Genomic DNA, 19,446 nt, shown 5'->3' with positions numbered 1-19,446 from the left:
GTTGATTATAAATATGTACATACTTACATATATTCCCATTAATTTTTTAACCAAGTATTAGACCAATCAGCTTTTGAAAAATGTTACTTTAGGGTTATTTACATGAAGGGAGCCACGTGCTTCGACGGAACAGAATGTCTCATCTATGTTCTGTATAATCCTTGATCGAGCGATCGTAGCAGACGACGCTCTGATCGACTTGACAGTACAGTCCGTGTTTTCACGTGTCCTCTCGCGCATCGTATTGCGTAACTGGAGTCCGACTTCCAGGGAGGAGCTCCCTTTTTCGGTAAGTAGCTATTAATAAATTAAATTAAAGATCACAATATATCCGGTTATTTTAATCTTCGTAATAATGGACGCATGAAAAATCCGTTTAACTGACCGACTAGTAATGTCCATTTATCACAAGCTGTTTTGACATTGTTTGAGGAATATTTCAATTTATCAGCCAATTGGGTATTACTGAATAAGGTTTTCATCCAATCGTAGCCGATATATACGTACTTGTCAAGATTGAACAATAGAACTTAAATCTGTTATGATCTGTTGCAATTATGATGTTTATAGATTTTCGTAAAAGATTGAAACACAATGAAACGATAGTTTTATGATTATTATATGTTTATAACTTAAGAATGATATATTGATAAGGAACAGCGAAGTTGTTATAATCATTTTTCATCCTATTGTAAAACAATTTTGTTAGAATATACATTTATGCTTTGTAATAAGCTATCGATGTTTTAAATTCTATCCAAAAGCCTATGAATCACGTGCAAGCTTATGAATATATGTTATAACCTCTTGACACTTTCATAATTTCACTCGTAAATGTTTACAATTATATTAAACCTTTCTGTGCATGTTGCAACATTGCATGATGTTAAGCGAAGTGTATACGATCGTACATAAAATACAACACGATCGTAGTGTAAAGGTATTAGTTAGAAAAAATAATTAATGATACGTTTAAAAATTAGTCATTGATGTCGGAGCAATTGTTTGCGGCTAATTTTACATCGTAGACGAGGAGAAAGTAAAAGTTGCGAGTTTGAAAAAAGTGTAGCAAGATGGCTATTCGCGCCGGTTTTGCGTCTGCTGTTGCATTATGAATCGCGATTTCGCTACACGCGGGCACCGAGTTTTAGAACGCACCTACGTTAACTCTGTGTGTGACGTTTCCTGATGGGGGCGGAGCGTCATCCAGCTTCCCAATTCTAACCAACCCGATCCCGATAGCCATCGCATTCCGCTGATTTGCTTCAGTGTGCCTCGGCAGTGCGTTCGGTGCGTTTTTTGGTATGTGCTTGTGCACATAGCCACTCACCGACTTATGTGCTTGCGCGAGAATCCATTTCTCTGTCGTATGTAACAAGGAACGTTTTGTGCTCGTAAAAATTATCAAGCAGGGGACATTTTTCTCGCAATGCCCTGGGCAAACCTATGTGACATTCAGGTAACATTTTCCGTAATTCTTGTTCCATTTTTTTTTTTTTTTTTTTCTTTATATCAGGGAACCTTGCATATATCCGAGTAGGATTCTCTTTTTCGAAGACCTCAACCTGAGGTCACACGGTGAACGAGAATGGAGAAACGAAAGAGAGAAAGAGACGAAGAAAGAACTCGTCCTCCATTACTTGTTCATAAGCAAATGGTGGCTTGCTCACTTACGAGTCTTTGTTATAATTATTTACGTCTTTCGTTGAATCCTGAAGGTGTACCGAGTCTATTCGTGGCTTTGTTGCAACCGAGTAATCCTAGTATTCTTAGAAGGGGTTCTATGATGTCAACGGCACAATTTCGCATTGCTTGTAATATTATAAACGGATACCAGTTGTAGTGTTTGTTATGATTGTTGAGCTCGTTACTATCTCTTTCAACCGTGGAGGAAAACATTAATTGCGTATCGCTTCTGCTGTATTATTTAGCTGCGTTCTTGTTCTCCGTGTGTGCATTCGTTTAACGCGTTTAATCGTAATAAGTGGCTTCGATTTAATTCACTTTGTCCGGATCGTAGTATATTTTTTTTTGTTTTTTCGATATATTGTTTAAAAGTAGGTATAAATATATATTTTTTTTTTGTTACAATTGCTAAAAATTATTTTACGTTCAAATAAATATCTTTATGTAACAAACGTATTTTTGTGTAACGTATGTTAATTTTTTAATATTAAACACATGTCATTGTATCATTAAGAGATAAATATACGAATAATAAAATAATTTACATTTATCTAAAGATATCCAGAAACGTTTTGAACAATAAATTATCTTTTTTTCTTTAGTGTTTTATAAAATTGTATAAGTGGATATCATATTATTTATTAAATAATCATTATTTATTCCATATTCTTGATTTTCACTAAAATTCAACTAAAGATGGATTACATTCTTAGTATTATATAATGTATACGGTATCAAAGATTCTATGACCATTTTGATTATAATTATCTGCCTGACAAGTTGTACGCGAACATCCTTAAATTTTTTATTTTTCATATATAAAATAACTAACAAATTTTTTTTGTTGTAGACAGAATAGTGGCATGAGTCGATTAATCTATGGCAGATCAACAAGATCAATTATCAGGGGGGTCTGTAGAGACGGCCAATGCTTCAGCAGATACCTCTAAAGTTAGAGGGAAGAGCTCTAGCAGTGGTAGCAGCGGTTATAGAAAACGACAAAGCACTAGTTCTATTCCAGTCACTGTAGAAGAAAAAAGACGTAGACAGACTATTGGTGAACCACAATCAACCGAAGTTTTTAATAATACTTCCGTGTGTAAACATCCAAGCGATTCCTTCAAAACAGAAGGTAGAACAAGAGGTGATCGTAAAAGTCATGGCAGTGGCTTAGAATCATATTTAGGTAATTATATTTATCATAGTTATTGCATAAATATAAATAATAATCTTGAATTAATTAATTAATATACGTTAAATAGTTTTCGAAATTAAACTGTATCGAAATTTAGGAAAAGTATACGGTTACATAATGAAAAAAAAATTTACCTCTAATTTTAAAATATACGTTAATTATGAATTACAGATACTACCTGGAGGGCTCCCCATAAAGTTCAGCAATCTAATTGTAATATTAGTGGGAACAGTACAAGAGTTCGTAGTGCTACAAGAACAAGTTTGCCAGAGTTGAATCTAACAGCAATTGACTGTGTTGCTTCAAGGACTCGTTCTCGTACACCACAAAATCCACAAGCCATATCGCAAGGACATAATAGTTACGATTTATCGCTATCCAGTGATTATAACAACAGAGAAGACTTGACGTATAACAGTTTGGTACCGTCATCAAGTTCTGCATCTGTTACTAGTCATCCATCCACATCTAGAGGAAGAGGTTAGTTTATTTATATTCTACTTATTAAAAAGTGTTGGTTGCAATGAGATGTGATGTGTGAACTGAGTGAATACATAATACAATTTAAATATTAATTCAACCAGTTTTAAATACTCTTAAATATATTAATAATTACCTTTAAAAATGCATAAAAACATAAATTTTGATAATAACACCAATTAATAATCGGACCATTAATATTTTATACTAATTGTGATTATATTTAATTTTTTGGGTGAAAATTAGCATTCATTTGCAGTAAAAGAAAACTAATTATTTTTAATTACACGTTTTTTTATTTAAAAAAATCAGTGAACTTATGATTTTATGTACATATAACTAATATTATTTTATAATGCACTTATTTACTAACAGTTTATTACTTTGTTAAATTTTATTGTGATGAATTATGACTTCTAATTGTTAATAACAAGTATAATAATCAGATGTTTAAAATTTGTAACAAGAATTATGTTTCTGAAATTTTTATTTTGTTAAAAAGTACATTCTTTTTAGTTTACTACTAGTGAAATATATTTTAAATAATAGTTACTAAATTTTTTAAAAGGCAAAGATTAAAAATACATATAATGATCTCATAAAGAAACAAATTCCCCTGTTAAAATATTTAAAATTTACTAAAGTTATACAAATAAACTTTTTATTTATACATAATTACATATAAATTTCATACAAACCATTTAAACTATGACAATACTTCTCATCAAAGAAGAATTAAAAAAAAAAAAAAATTATTTTTAGTATCTGAAATATATACATCGTATAATAATGTCACAGAAATTTAGTGCTATGCTTAATTCAGTGTCATGATAAACTAAAAATACTCCTCATTGGTATATCATAAAAGTGTGTTTTGCAACCTACATTTCTTGAAGCAGTAGGCTAAAGAATAGGGTAGTAAAACTAGGCTTTGATTCACAAGTATCTTAAAATTAAAGAAAAAAAGTATTACCAAAATAAGAGTCATAGATCAGACTGTATCATTAGGCCTGAGGATGAGCGAATGTCTGGAAGGATTTGTGTCTGCTGTCAAAGCACTTTTTCCAATATCAACACAAACGTATCATCAAGAAGGTAAGCCTAAGGAGTACACACTTCGTACTACATTTTTTTACCCTAATTTTCTCTTGTAAATTCATGAGTAGATATCTTTAAACGAATACAAGCCACCATAAATCTGCTCTCTAAATTGGTTCCCTATATCCATATGCAAGTACATTATATTTAATGTCAGGTCAAATTGTTTGAGTCAAATTTGATTTATGCATGACATTATTTCTCCAGACATACATAGTAAACATGATTCTGATGCAACTTTACAATATATTCCAGCTATTTGGAATTACTATTGAAATTAAATATATGTGTATGCAAACATTATCATTCAACATTATTTTGAATATTTATAACAATTCATAAATATAATATTCATAATATATCATAAATGATAATCAGTTAAGGTATAATACATAAATCCAGTGTATATCAATTATTCTTGTAGTATTATCTTATAATATTTAATGTAGAATTTTGTTTTGTTTAGTTTCAGTTATCTAAAATTGAAAAGAATCACTGAATAATTAAGATACTACCTATATGTATATTAAATAATATCTATAAATCCAATTAAATAATTGCATCTAGTGTATGCACTCACTTTATGAACTTCTTTTTATGTTTTATATATAACTAATAAATATTATCAAAACAGTGTTTTAACTTTAGTAAAGTAATAATAACATTTTTACTAATACAATTATTATTTTCAGTTTTAAAAGTATTAAATATATTAAATTTCTGTATCCAAATCTCCAATTAGTACAAATTATTTTTATTTAATTTAATGGATGGATATCAAATTAATAAGGTAAATATTTTTTATTTGTAGTAATGTTGTCTAAAAATACATATTCTATACATGCACTTTGACAAAAAATACATATAAGTACGAAAGTACATAAAATTTTCCTTGCAAAACTTGATATTAATTATGCTTTCCATTCATTATAATTATGTCATTTTAATAATTTGTTGTATAAATTTAAAAACCTTTTAAGACTAAAACATACACATAAATAAATAATTTCAAGCATTTTTCTAATTAACTGATAATAATACTATTTTCTCATCTGTAATCAAATACACTTGATATCTATATCATATTTATATTAAAAGTGTCATTTAACAAAAATTTTAAGATAATTTTCAAAAGAATAAGAGTATGTGCTGTATATTTATTTAGGCTTACCAAAAACGAAAAGGTGTATTTCCATAAATACATCTATATAATTAATAGAAATATCTGTATAAACATATAATTGAATAGGCTATACATTGCACTAAAGAACGGTATAAATATTGTAGTATAAATTCATAAGCTGTTTATCATAAATTTTCAACTTGTAAAAATGCTTGATTCTCATAATTATGCACAGAAAACATAACGAATAGTTTTATGTGCACCGAAGCATTATATATGTATGTTAGTGTCTCTATCTTTCTCTCTTTCATCCCCCTTCTTTATTATTAATAAAAATGATAATTGACCTATGATGAAAATAAAAGTTTAGAACATCTAAAAATCGTTACACGTACTAAAAATCGTTCCTTGCGTGTTTATCATAATGATAAAAATGCTTTAATATTTTAGGGTCAAAATCTCACGGTGGTGCAACCTGCGCGAATAGCAGTACAAGTAGTCAAGTTCTGAGTGTGAAGTCCAGCATCAGAGTGGGTAACGCAGCCAGTAATTCTGTGGAGAGCGGTGGGGGGGCGTTGGCACATGACGGGGCAGGCACTAGTGGCATCACCACAGCCACTGCCAATCCATCTGTGTCTGCCTCTGCCACTGCCAACCCTACACACCCTCATTCTACGCACAGGCATATATTACGTTCTCGCGCAAAATTCTCCAGCGAACAATCTAAAGAACTGCCAACTAATAACAAAACTTCAGGAAAACATCATAAAAAAGATTCTACAACGGGTACTTGTTCAAGCTCCAGGTAATAATGGTTGACTGGTTATATCGTTACCGATGTGTTGTATATAGTATGAATTATTAGAATTACAATATACATTCTGTTGGCACAGACACCGTTCTTCATCACGTGCAAGAAAAGCAGTGATAGAAGGAGGTTCTGGAGGAAGTGTGATGTCAGGTACTGAGTCTGTAACAAATAGTGCCACTCCAACATCTGTCTCGTCTACAGTTCCTGGCAATCAATTAGTATCTACCACAGGTGAAGACGAATCTGCCTCAACAGCTACACCTGCCACTGGTAAATTTCTTCTACAAAACGATTCTCATTGTAGTAGAGTAATAGTAATATTTAAATGTCGATTGATTCAACAAGCAGGTGGAGGTCCATCCGGAATGTCTGGTACTACTGGAGATAGTGAAAGTGACGACGGTGAAGTTGGTAGATTACAAGCATTATTGGAAGCTAGAGGCTTGCCTCCACACGTGTTTGGTGCATTAGGACCAAGAATGCAACATTTATTAAATAGAAGCATGGGTGCAAGTTCTGGTATTACTTTCTCCTCTTTTATAAAATTAACCAAGAGTAATGGTAATTGAAAACATATATGTATATGAAATAATTATACGATTTCAGCTGCTAAAGCCCAACAGCTTTTGGCGGGTTTACAAGCTGTTGACGACGAGGGAGAACAGCTACAGGCTGTTATTGGAATGGGTGAAATTCTTGTAATGGGAAACGAGGATACACTAGCTGGTTTTCCTGTAAAACAAGTGGTTGCAGCATTAATTAATTTACTTGGAATAGAGCATAATTTTGTAATAATGACACACGCGTGTCGTGCTCTTACTTACATGATGGAAGCTTTACCGCGATCATCGACTGTCGTGGTTGATGCTGTACCCGTGTTCTTACAAAAACTAGAATCTATTGAATGTATGGATGTAGCAGAACAGTGTTTGACAGCGTTAGCCATGCTTTCGCGTCGACACAGTAAAACCATTTTACATGCGGTATGTATTTTTAACTCTTAATACGAAGATTCAACGTAACATGTGTTGTTATAAATTAATTTATTCATTCTTAGGGGGGAGTATCAGCTTGTTTGAAATTTGTTGATTTTTTCAATATAACTGCACAACGGGCTGCATTAACAATTACAGCAAATTGTTGTCAAAATCTTCACCCCGATGACTTTCACTTAGTAGTCGACAGTTTACCTTTGTTGACAAGTAGGCTAACGAATCAAGATAAAAAAAGCGTTGAGTGTGTTTGTCAAGCATTTAGTCGTTTAGTCGATAGTTTTCAACATGATCCTGTAACTTTGCATAAAATTATCAATGCGGAACTTCTTCAAAACTTACAACAACTGGTAAGGAAAATGGTTACTTTTAAAGTACGTTTTCAATATCTTGTTGAATTAATCGTTGTTCTCCTTATAGTTAATGATTACACCACCGGTGAATAGCATTGGTAATTTCATAACTGTGTTACGGATGCTTTCTGTGATATCAAATCGCTGTCCGGATTTGGCACAGCTGCTTCTGCAACAAAATATAGCTTTTACCCTAAGTTATCTTTTAACTGGATCGCTAGAAGTGAAAGCAGAAGATGTAGAACTAGTACCGCGATCTCCGCAAGAGTGGTTTGAAATTACTTGCTTAATCGAGGAACTGATGCCTCCGTTGCCAACTGATGGCATATTTAGTGTAAATAGTTTACTTGAAAGGACCAGTAATCAACAAGAAAACGTTCATTGGGAGTGGCGTGATGAAAGACACTGTTGTCATCCATTTAGTACTATTGATTCTAGAATTATCGAGGTATTATAATTTATCAGAGATGATACAGAAACAAATGAATGTATCGTAACGAAAGTATTCCTTTTCAGATGGCATTTCAAAATGGTGAGGATGAAATCTGTCTTTCGTCTTTAGGACGAACTTACACGATAGATTTAACTGTGATGAAACAAATTAACGAAGACATTGGAGTAGCAAGAAGCATTTTCCGTAGAGTGAATACACATCCCACAGAGGGCAAAAGTCCTACTTGTTCGTCTAGGTAAAGATTTTTTAAATATATTTTTCTTTATACTCTTGGAAAAGTATGTTTTATTAAATTTAAACAAATTTTTTTTATAGCGTGGATGTTGTACCTCCGTAATTGAAACGAACGAATGGTTAGTGTCGTTCATTCGAACTTTATTCTCTGTATTAATATGAAGTTTACAGCAGTTTCTGCTGGTCCTGCTGTAAAATGTAAATGTCTTCGAGCTCTTTTACGTATGGTATATTATGCTTCAACTGACTTACTTAAGGTAATATATAATAATGCAATTGTTTTTGCATAATTATTTATTGTTATCTAATCTTCTTATTTTTATTATAGGATGTTTTAAAGAACCAAGTAGTATCGTCACATATAGCAGGTATGTTGGCGTCCCAAGATTTACGAATTGTTATTGGAGCTCTACAAATGGCAAGCATATTGATGAAAAGACTCCCACAAGTATTTGGAGTACACTTTCATCGCGAAGGGGTATTACATCAAATACGTCAACTAGCTGATCCTGAAGTACCTCTTGGTGTTTCACCACCTAAGTGCCCTTCTGGTAATTTGTTACATTTGTTACTCATAGTCCCCTATACATTTTCTTGAAATTCTATTTTATACTTTTATGTTTTGTTAGGTACATTACCAAGTCCACAGCCAGGTCCGTCTAATACATCGCTATCTTCCACAACGATGTTCTCTTCTAGTAATGCCACATCCCCGATTGCTTCTCCGTCAACGAACGGTAATATACTGTTCGGTACAATTGCAACTTGTCAACTGAAGCCAAATCTTTCTGCATCGATGGAAACACATGCAAGAAATGAATTAAATTCTACTATAGATGATGTAACCACACCACAAAGTGCTCATTTGTAAGTGTACGATGAAGAAACTTTAGACAATTATGTAGAAAATATTGTATATTTGATTTTCTTTTTATTAGGAGAATCGGTGATGTTCTAAAGAGGAAAAGGCAAAACAAGAAGGGACGATTTTCTAGATTAGGCGGTACTACACCACAGCAAACACAACAACCAGAATCACTTTTCACTGGATTCGCTCCTAAAAATAATCGTTTCTTAGGAAATTTAAATCCTGCTAGATGGGGTAGAAAATCGTCATCGTCGAGTTCTACTAGCGATAAAAGAGATTCGAGCTCGTCTACGAATTTGTCGAAACCACCAAGTAATTCGAGTTTAACAGGTGGTAATCGTGATAAGGCTAAGGCATGGGTACGTGAACAGGCTGCTCAGTTCTTGTCACGGTATCAAGATGATGCACCTTGTACACATCCTGCAATGACAGTCCTTTCAAGACTTACTGCTGCCATACAACGGTTACAATCAAATGTACGTATACGTTAGCATAAGCAACGTGTAATCAATGCTTTACATGTTCGTTAAAAACAATAATTCATTGTATTTTAATAGGACTTAGATGAAATGTTATCAGCTCTTACTGAATTAAGAGATATTGTACTTGAAAGTGACATATCTCCATTCGAAATGAATTATAGTGGTCTCATTAAAGCTCTGCTCAACTACCTCACTACTGTAGATGCTCCTGGTAATCGTTACGATCGACTTCGTATGTTTTGGAAATTGTTCGCAGAATCAACTGTAAGTAAAGTAAATGAATTTTTTTCCAGTACAGTTTCTTCATACGTAATCAATTATTTTTTAGATGCAACAGAGCAACAAAATTATGGATATTAATCCTGGAGCATTTGGTGCTCTGGTAACAAAACTGAATAGTTGTGTTGCACAGTTGGAACAATTCCCTGTGAAGGTACACGATTTACCAGCCGGATCTGGTGCTGGCCGTGGAGGCACTAGTGCTTTGAAGTTTTTCAATACACACCAACTTAAGGTATAGTTTAATTTTCATTTAAAATATACTTGTGAAGAGTAGTACTATAATATGGAGTCTAATTTATTATGGTATTACAGTGTAATCTGCAACGACATCCTGATTGTAACAATTTGAAACAATGGAAAGGAGGCACCGTTAAGATAGATCCCCTTGCGTTAGTACAAGCAATCGAACGTTATTTAATGGTTCGTGGATATGGTAGAATAAGGGAAGCGGAATCGATGGTTAGTGATGACGATAACAGCGAAGACGATATAGATGATACTTTGGTAATAATCATATATATATATGTAGAAAGATATTTTTTTTTAACAAAACAGTAATTATTTTGAATGTATTTAAATTTACAGGCAGCGGTAGTTATAAGTCAAGGATCGGCAAAGCATAAACTTCAGTTCTTAATCGGGGATGAAGTACTGCCTTTCAATATGACTGTTTATCAAGCTGTTAGACAATTTGGTTGTTCTGGAATTGATCATTCTGAGGCAGAAGCTGATGGTGAACCACCGCTTGGCCATGATGCCGTCTGGGTACAAACGCATACAATTTACTACAGGTATTTATATTTTCTAACCCTCTCTACTTAACTATAGGAATAAACTTAAATGATTTGTTTTTATATATTCTCAGGCCTGTACCAGAAGAAGAAACCACAACATCGCCAAAACCAGGATCGAGTTCACAGGGTAGCAGCCGCAAAGGCAAAGGAAAAAGTACAAAGATCAGTTCAAAACGAAAAGAGGATAATTTATGGCTCGAAGGAGCAATTCCCCCTCAACGATGTCCGCTTGATCCATATTTATCTCCCACTTTACCACCTTCGGTTACGATCACCGATGCTTCGCTCGACGGTTTATGCCTATTGCGTCTTTTATACGCATTAAACCGTCATTGGTCCATTCTGTTCCCTCATCTAAAGAATGTAAACTTATTGTCCCCGCAAGATTTTATTAACAACAAAATAGCCGCGAAAGCGAGCCGGCAGCTACAAGATCCTTTAGTCATTATGACTGGAAACTTACCATTATGGTTACAACAAATTGCTACTGTCTGGTTAGTATCACAAGAGTCACGGTAATTCGCTAATGTGAACTTTGTGCTAATAAATGGTTTTGTTGTTTTCAGTCCATTCCTGTTCCCCTTTGAAACAAGACAGTTGTTACTTTATGCAACATCATTCGATCGGGATAGAGCCCTACAACGACTTTTAGATTCTGCTCCAGAATTATCGGGATCGGATAGTCAAGAACGTGTTACTCCTCGTTTGGAACGAAGAAAACGAACTATCTCGAGAACTGATATTCTTAAACAAGCGGAACAAGTGATACAAGACTTGGCGTCTAGCAAAGCCTTGCTTGAAGTGCAATATGTCAATGAGGTTTTCATACAATTTCAATATTAACAATCTTAAGAATTTCATCAAAGGGTTTAATAAACAACATAACGTCCATTTTTTTAGGTTGGTACTGGTCTTGGACCGACACTGGAATTTTATGCTCTAGTCTCTCAGGAATTACAACGTGCTGATCTTGATCTTTGGCACGGTAGTTCAAGTTCCACCGAAGCAGGATACGTTAATGCTCCGCATGGACTTTTCTCAATGCCAATTCCATGGAATACTAAAGTGTCGCATCTCGCGAAACTTAAAACAAAATTTAAGTTCCTTGGAAAGTTTATGGCGAAAGCGATATATGATTCAAGAATGGTAACATTTCTTTACTATGTTATGTAAATTTGAATATGTTCATTATTATATTATTGTATGTATCATTTTTCACAGTTGGATTTACCATTCAGTTTAACCTTCTACCGTTGGTTATTGGGAGAGGAACATACATTAACATTAGCTGATTTAGCATACGTATGCCCTGATGTACATCGAACTCTTGTTAGACTGCAGGAAATCGTTAGACAAAAAGAAACAGTTGAAAAGGATGATTCGTTAAGGCCACACGAGAGAGCACAACTAATAGATTCGTTAGGTTTAGATGGATGTCCGATTTCGGAGCTTGGCCTTGTTTTTGAATTACCAGGTTATGAGAATATTGAGCTAAGGAAAGGAGGGAGTGATATATCCGTCACTGTTTATAACCTACATCAATATATTAAGGTAATGTTTATTTATTATAATCATTCGAATATTCGAAAATATTTGTACGTGAAACGGTATTTAAAAATTTGCATTTTCAGTTGGTGGTACATTGGTTCTTGTACGAAGGTGTCTTCAGACAAATGGAAGCATTTCGAGAAGGATTCGAATCTGTGTTCCCGCCATCGCAACTAAGACTATTCTTCCCGGAAGAACTTGAAGCTGTGTTCTGTGGGCATGCACAAACAGGTGGCCAGTGGGACGTGAAAACACTTTTAGAATGTTGTAGAACTGATCATGGATATACTCCGGATTCCCGTGCTATACGTTTCCTCTTTGAGGTTATGTCAAAATATAACAGTGAAGAGCAAAGGCAGTTTATCCAATTCGTCACAGGTTCACCGCGATTACCAGTTGGAGGTAAATATTTCTTATACGACGGTATATGGTGGATACAATGTATCAAAAATTTGTCAAATGAAATTCTTTACTTTCTTACAGGTTTTAAGAGTTTAACGCCACCTTTAACGATAGTGCGTAAAACTTTTGACCCTTCAATGAAAACAGACGATTTCTTACCATCCGTGATGACTTGCGTTAATTACTTAAAACTGCCTGATTACACAACGTTAGAAATAATGCGAGAAAAGTTGCGAATAGCTGCACAAGAAGGACAACATTCGTTCCACCTTTCCTAGAAACGGATGGAAAACCGGCGCGTCATTTGCTCTTTTGCTATCGCATTGTCCAGGTTGAAACAAATTATCCAAACATTTCAAATATTTTTCGAAATAGCTGTGTTTTGTTTAAAACTCAGTGATCGCAAATTTGCACTTTATATGAATTTTTTCGAAAAAATATTTTTCTTGATTTTAGCAACAATTCATTTAAATAAATCCTAATTTGATTGTTTATGTTTTTACTTATAAATTTAGATTGTGATATGTTTTTGTCAGAAAAAAAAAGTGCAAAAATGATATTAGCTCTGTCGTATAAGTTTCCTCCCGTGGTATTACGAACCAGGTATCGAGAATGCAGCCTCGTTCTAGGAAACTTATCTTTAATGTGTTACAATAATTAATAAAAGCTGTAAATATAGTTTAATATGCGCAAATATATATATAAATACTTTATATAATAGTAACAAGAAAATGATATTGCTATAAAACTCTATAATAATTAATTATAATTTAGTCTGAAGGGACGTTTATTAGGTATAAGTGAATTTTATATCAGTGGTGCATTTAGCATCGCCATAAATCGCCAATCTCATGCCTCACAATTTGCAATGAAATCACGTTTTAAAATCAGTAAACAAATGTACGTTACAGAATGAAGCAGCTCGTGTTTCATTACCATTTAAAAAAGAAAAACAAACCAGCAAACATAAAATATAAACGTGTTTGTTGACAATCATTTTATTTTCGTAATCGATCTCTTTGTGTTCGCTGCTTAATTTCCAGTGTGTTAACAAGCACTGCGCGAATTTCACGTGCAACACTCCTAATATTTAAGTTTATTCAGTGTATCACCACCTAAACTTATTTGATATTTTTATTCTAGGTAAGATAGTCCAATTAATACTTTTAGCCGTGTAAGAGTGCAGCCAGCATCGCCAGACCGAGTCACCGTAATGATCGAAGAAAAAATTACTATCTTATATCTACTCATTTACAGGCAAAAACATCTATTTATGAAAAAAAATGTACTAAAAATGTATAATATTGAAATAGAATGGATATAAAGTCAGCGAAGCTGGTGTATCAAATGGATTATACAAGGTACATTACTTTCTTATATCTCTGTAGAAATGTGATTCTGTATGAAAATTGTGAGAATATGAATCGATCAAAAGTAGAAAAAAAAATAATAATAATATGCGACTACTTGTTTTACAATTATATTGTGTACCATTGCTTAAACTGATCAATATATGTATACATCACTTTCTGATTTCTAATTTTATGTATATGAAAGTTAATTGATGAATTGGCGATTACGTTAATTGGTATTAAATAATCACCATTCTAAACTGACTTTTCAAATAAGCCTATAATGTTGCTTCATAGCTTCATCTCAACCTTACGACATTTTCTTTTAGCATTGCATGATGAATTTATTTAGTCAATATACGATATTGTTATATTTCATAATTTTTACATATTTTATTATAAATCATACAAATGTGTTACAGTTATATTTTTTCATTACATTTTAAATACAAGTAAACAGTGAATTATAATTGGTAATGTACCAAAATACAGAAAAAACAAAAATCATTGATCAAATTGTGCAAACAGATTTGGAAATACATTGCATAATGTTTAGTGGTTTAGTGTATGGACTAAACTTATATCAATATTATAAGTAAAACTTATATTTATATCAACTCATTAGTATAAATGAAGATTTACTTTTATTCAAGTTCAGATTCTGTTTCTTCGGTAGCTTTCAATAAACAAAAATACAAACATATTGCTGAAAAAAAATATCTTTCCTAATCGACAATATTTTGTAAAAGGCAAACATTATATTATTAAAAACAATTTCAAATTATGAAAGATGATTTATTTAAGAAACAAAATTATATATATATATCATGCAACATTTACAAATTCAGTTCCTCATAATTTTTCTTATTTTCTATTTTTCTCTTTAACAAATACCACATTCCCATGTTTCTTAAAAGCTTAAATGCACATACTTAACCACCCTAATATAAAACATATTCCACCAAATGGTGTCAGTTTATTCATTCGTTTATCACCAGTAAATGAATAATAGTAGCAGCTCCCACAAAACAGTATTATGCCAGACAGCATGAAGGTTGCAGTCTAATGATAAATAATATAGCAGTAATAAATATGTTTTCCAATTTTATTATTATCTCATTAAACGTACCACGTAAGGTGCTCTGCAAAGAGGTAATCCTAGTATTACTAGTGTATGGGTGAAATGGTAACGACTTGCAGTATCAAATACTTTTATTTGATATTGTTCGTTTAGATGTTTCGCTGAAATTATTATAAATAAAAATTATTTCATTCAACTATCTTCATAATATGCACAATATATTTATTTCAAGCTATATTCTAAAATATTCAACATTAATCTTACAGTGGGAACCATACGCATTAACAAGAACAGCAGTTGCTCCACTGATAGCTGCAATTCTTGTAAATGGTCCAGTATTTGCAGCTAATTTCCACAGAGGTGACATTACTATAGGGTTAGAACTTGAATATTGGAGTGTCTAAAATGAGGAGAGCTATTTCATTAAAATTACTGCACATACATATTAAAAATTTTACTTTATAGTGACATTCATCAATTAACCTTCCATACATACACAAGGTTATGATTTAGTTATTATTAATTTACTTATTCTCCTATTCTCTGTAATATTACTAAGTGATATGTGTATATATATTAATTATAAAAGAAATTTAAAACGGTACAACGGTTTTGTATACTTTTAAAAAACACGTGTATTTTTACCGGTGTCACGGCTTTTATGACTCCTGACACTGCATCCAAGGACACTTGAGCTCCAGATAATGCATAACTCATTACACTTTGAAAATACATTCTTTTTGTTTATTAATACACTAAATAAGTACTACTTACGATATTAACTAAACTTATACAGCGCTACGTCAGCTATATATTATGAATTCAGCTGGAAGTTAGGTGATTCCCCTGGAGTCCCCTTATGAGGGTATCCACAAGCTTTTAAGGCGGCTTTAAAACAAACATTCATCTGAATATGAAAACAACCCAATTTTATTTAATATAAAAATGATATAAAGATATTATGTTTATTATACATAATGAGCAACATAATTTAAATTATGTATCTTTTCTTACATATGTTAAATATTTAATGTTTACAAACCTTTACAACAAAGGAGGGACCAAAAAATCAATTTTGTAACATTATTACATTTAATTCAAGTGATCATCTTTATTTTGAACTAATAATTACATTACAGTAAAATCTATTTTTTCCAAACACATTTATACATTTAATTGTTTAATAAAAATGACAGTTTATTGTTATTCAATTTACATGAAGGTACCGATGTTGTTATGAAAACAGAAATTAAATGTCTTAAAAGATTTTTGTTACATCAATCCAGCTGCAAGCAAAAAAGTAATGTGTAATTAGTATTATTAATATTATTAAAATGTATTTATAAATATAAGAAACTTTACCTTTTTGAAACCAATATCAGCAGCATACTCTCTGAAGCATTGTCTGCAAATATTTAAACCATATTTGCGAATCAGACCATGTCTGTTTGCACAAGCTCGGCTGTAAAATACAAATATATATCATTAAAACATTAAAAAACTAAGTTGTAAAACTTTAACTTTGAGGTTATACTGTATAATTTTGAGGTTATCATTGTAAAATTTAAACTGAGGTTTATTATATTCATGTATTAAATCAGTAATTTATAATACAATAATAATATGTACAGTTCATTTATGTTAAATAACTATACTAACAATTATAATTCAAATAATTATTATGAAAACAAACGTTGACACGCGGTTAAAAACAGTCCACGTGATTTTATGATTTCAGGTTATTCGTATGTCATCTAATGAAATAAAATCCTTAATACGTACCAGGATCTAGATCCCTGCCCATATTTTCGTGGATGGGAGTACCAAATGTTTTGAAAACCCATTTTTTTCACACGAAGATCTTCTTGAGGCGAATTCAAGAATCCAAAGGACAGGAAGCACTATTAGTTTGCTACGCAACGTTGTGCTCAGTAGCGTACTCTGAAACAATTTCCGCCATTTTTTTAAATTTTCAAATATAACATGAAATAATATTCTTATTTTTTAATACATATTTGATGTTACAGGTAAACGCAGATGTGTACAAGAACAAAACCTTCATGACAAATTGACATTATAAAAAATAATTATATCAAATTTCGTAATTATAACAAGTAACTTATTATAACATATTATATAATCTATTAGAAAAGAATTGTTTTTATGTATTTAATTTCACTATAAATTATTTAACAACAGTTTTATAAAATGTTTAAAAAGAAAACATAATACATGCGCTATGAAAAACCGGTTCTTGCAAGCGCGTTAGCATTGAAATGGAGTAGTGTAACGGGAATAGTTACAACGGTACATTTGATCAACAACACGAATACACCTGTTATTTTACACATATAAATCATACTAAAATCATATATCAATTATGAATAAACAAGAAAAAGAAGATGAAAAACAGGTTCGTAAAGATTATTAAAGACTCGTATAATTATTTAAATTGATTTTAATAATAATATAATCTTTTGTTTTAGGACCCTACCTGTAATGTTTATGATCAGATAATGAGCTTAAAGATGAAGACGCTTCTAAAAGTTTTTCTATACTCTGTAGTAGGTCCAGTACTCATATACTGCCTATTTTTTTCTTTTTTATACTACCAAGAACAGTTAATAAAAGTACACGGAACAGTATCTAAAATAAAAGAAGGGAATCCACTGTATTTCGTATATGCGAAAAGTAACGATACCGGATACTTGAAACATGTATTTATCGTATTAGAAAGTTTAGGTTTTAAACGGACCTATAATAATTCAAACTGGGACTTGTTGTGGGCACACGATTATCCGTTCAGAGTTTTAAGTTCTAACTTAAATAAGTTACAAATTCATCAACGCGTTAATCATTTTCCTGGTTGTGGATACATTACTAATAAGGTAGATTTATCCACAACAGAAGGACGTTACATCTTACCAGCATTTAAGATACCAGAGCAAAACAATGAATTCTTACAATATGTTAAACAACATCCTGAGAAGATGTTTGTAGAGAAATCAAACGATCATCGAGGTATCAGCGTTAAAAATATTAGCAGTATTAATATCACAGCAACAGGATCTTTTGTACAAGAGTTTATACAACGACCATTCCTCGTAGATGGTTATAAATTTGATATAGGAGTATATACTGTAATTACGTCGGTTGATCCTCTTAGAATATACGTGTACAAAGGTGATGCCTTATTCAGATTTTGTCCTGTAAAATATTATCCATTTGATACAGATGTTTTAGATAAATATGTAGTTGGCGATGACTATTTACCAATTTGGAATGTTCCATCCTTGAAACACTATTACAGTAAATTGAAATTTTCAATGAAAGACTCGTTCGATGCGTACGTAAGATTGCAAGGAAAGAATCCTGAAAAGGTCTGGGATTCTATGTATGAAGCGATTAAGGAAATTACATTATCGAAAGAGGGGTACATTAAAGAAGCTGTGAAACGTTTTGGAAATGGAAGAAACTTTTTCGAATTAGTTAGAATTGATTTTGCCCTCGACGAAGATTTAAATGTTTATATGATGGAAGCAAATATGTCTCCAAATTTGTCTTCAGCGCATTATCCACCGAACCAGTTACTTTATGAACAAGTTATATATAACTTATTTGCATTAGTTGGAGTAGGGCAACGAATCAGAAAAGATTCCCTAAAAATAAGGTGATAAAAGCCTAATATTAAAATCCAATTAAATACTTTTCAAAATCTCATTAATACGTTTTTAACTTACATTTGCATTTCAGGAATAAGATGGAAGAAGAAATGGAAGTCGCTGATAAGAATTTAATGGTTCTACCAGAACTGTGTATAGAATGCAATGACTGTTTTCGTGTTGAATGTCAGCTTTGTAGCCCTTGTTTCACAACTGAAACTAAATCAATTTTATCTCAAAGTTATCTGGAACATCAAAATAAAATGAATTTCCAAAGAATCTTTCCACCACCTATAGTAAGTTTGTATTCAATAAATATACATCAATTTATGTCTTTTGTATGAATACTAACTGTTATTTTCAGACAAAAGATATGGTACTGAAGGATTATACGCTAAGAAATCAATTACTAGTAAGATGGTATCAAGGCAAATGTGAATTAGATCACTCATGGTGCTCCTAAGTAAAACATTTTTTATTTTAATATTTATCAAACAAAAATAACATACAAATCACGTTTTACATATTTTTAAATAAGTACAAAACAAA

At 32.1% G+C, this 19,446-nt stretch overlaps 4 protein-coding genes across 5 annotated transcripts; 2 read left to right on the top strand and 2 right to left on the bottom strand.

The window, feature by feature from the left end:
- The first annotated feature begins 189 nt into the window (after positions 1-189).
- LOC114875713 (E3 ubiquitin-protein ligase TRIP12) lies at positions 190-14,342 on the top strand. The gene is given in 28 exon segments (XM_029186321.2): positions 190-289; positions 2,537-2,872; positions 3,053-3,361; positions 4,370-4,456; positions 6,033-6,387; positions 6,476-6,663; positions 6,739-6,912; positions 7,000-7,376; positions 7,451-7,735; positions 7,806-8,186; positions 8,255-8,427; positions 8,508-8,524; positions 8,527-8,582; positions 8,584-8,601; positions 8,603-8,683; positions 8,755-8,977; positions 9,056-9,293; positions 9,365-9,770; positions 9,852-10,040; positions 10,105-10,290; positions 10,371-10,562; positions 10,644-10,849; positions 10,924-11,346; positions 11,419-11,671; positions 11,753-11,998; positions 12,074-12,403; positions 12,484-12,802; positions 12,884-14,342. Coding segments are annotated over 27 exon segments (6,216 nt in total). The 5' UTR covers positions 190-289; positions 2,537-2,565; the 3' UTR covers positions 13,081-14,342.
- A 586-nt stretch (positions 14,343-14,928) lies between these two features.
- Positions 14,929-16,104, bottom strand: LOC114875728 (transmembrane protein 256 homolog). The gene is made up of 4 exons (XM_029186350.2): positions 15,881-16,104; positions 15,500-15,635; positions 15,284-15,396; positions 14,929-15,216 (listed from the first exon to the last, which is right to left on the bottom strand). Exons 1-4 carry the CDS (start codon positions 15,968-15,970, stop codon positions 15,073-15,075), a joined length of 483 nt encoding a protein of 160 aa, XP_029042183.1. The 5' UTR covers positions 15,971-16,104; the 3' UTR covers positions 14,929-15,072.
- A 217-nt stretch (positions 16,105-16,321) lies between these two features.
- Positions 16,322-17,156, bottom strand: LOC114875730 (40S ribosomal protein S29). Its single transcript, XM_029186352.2, has 3 exons — positions 17,018-17,156; positions 16,598-16,697; positions 16,322-16,521 (listed from the first exon to the last, which is right to left on the bottom strand). The coding sequence occupies exons 1-3, from the start codon at positions 17,077-17,079 to the stop codon at positions 16,513-16,515; spliced, it is 171 nt and encodes a 56-aa protein (XP_029042185.1). The 5' UTR covers positions 17,080-17,156; the 3' UTR covers positions 16,322-16,512.
- A 119-nt stretch (positions 17,157-17,275) lies between these two features.
- Positions 17,276-19,376, top strand: LOC114875721 (probable tubulin polyglutamylase ttll-15). Of its 2 annotated transcripts, none has more exons than XM_029186338.2 (5): positions 17,276-17,336; positions 17,435-17,648; positions 17,722-18,905; positions 18,989-19,193; positions 19,262-19,376. In XM_029186338.2, exons 2-5 carry the CDS (start codon positions 17,616-17,618, stop codon positions 19,358-19,360), a joined length of 1,521 nt encoding a protein of 506 aa, XP_029042171.2. In that variant the 5' UTR covers positions 17,276-17,336; positions 17,435-17,615; the 3' UTR covers positions 19,361-19,376. The 2 variants fall into 2 exon arrangements, with proteins under 2 accessions (XP_029042171.2, XP_029042170.2); XM_029186337.2 differs by having other exon boundaries at positions 17,281-17,349.
- The last annotated feature ends 70 nt before the right edge of the window (positions 19,377-19,446 follow it).

This window comes from Osmia bicornis, chromosome 15 (assembly GCF_907164935.1).
Source record: "Osmia bicornis bicornis chromosome 15, iOsmBic2.1, whole genome shotgun sequence".
Lineage (NCBI taxonomy): Eukaryota > Metazoa > Arthropoda > Insecta > Hymenoptera > Megachilidae > Osmia > Osmia bicornis.
The sequence above is the reverse complement of the archived record's forward strand: the minus strand, read 5'-3'. Positions and strand labels throughout refer to the sequence as shown.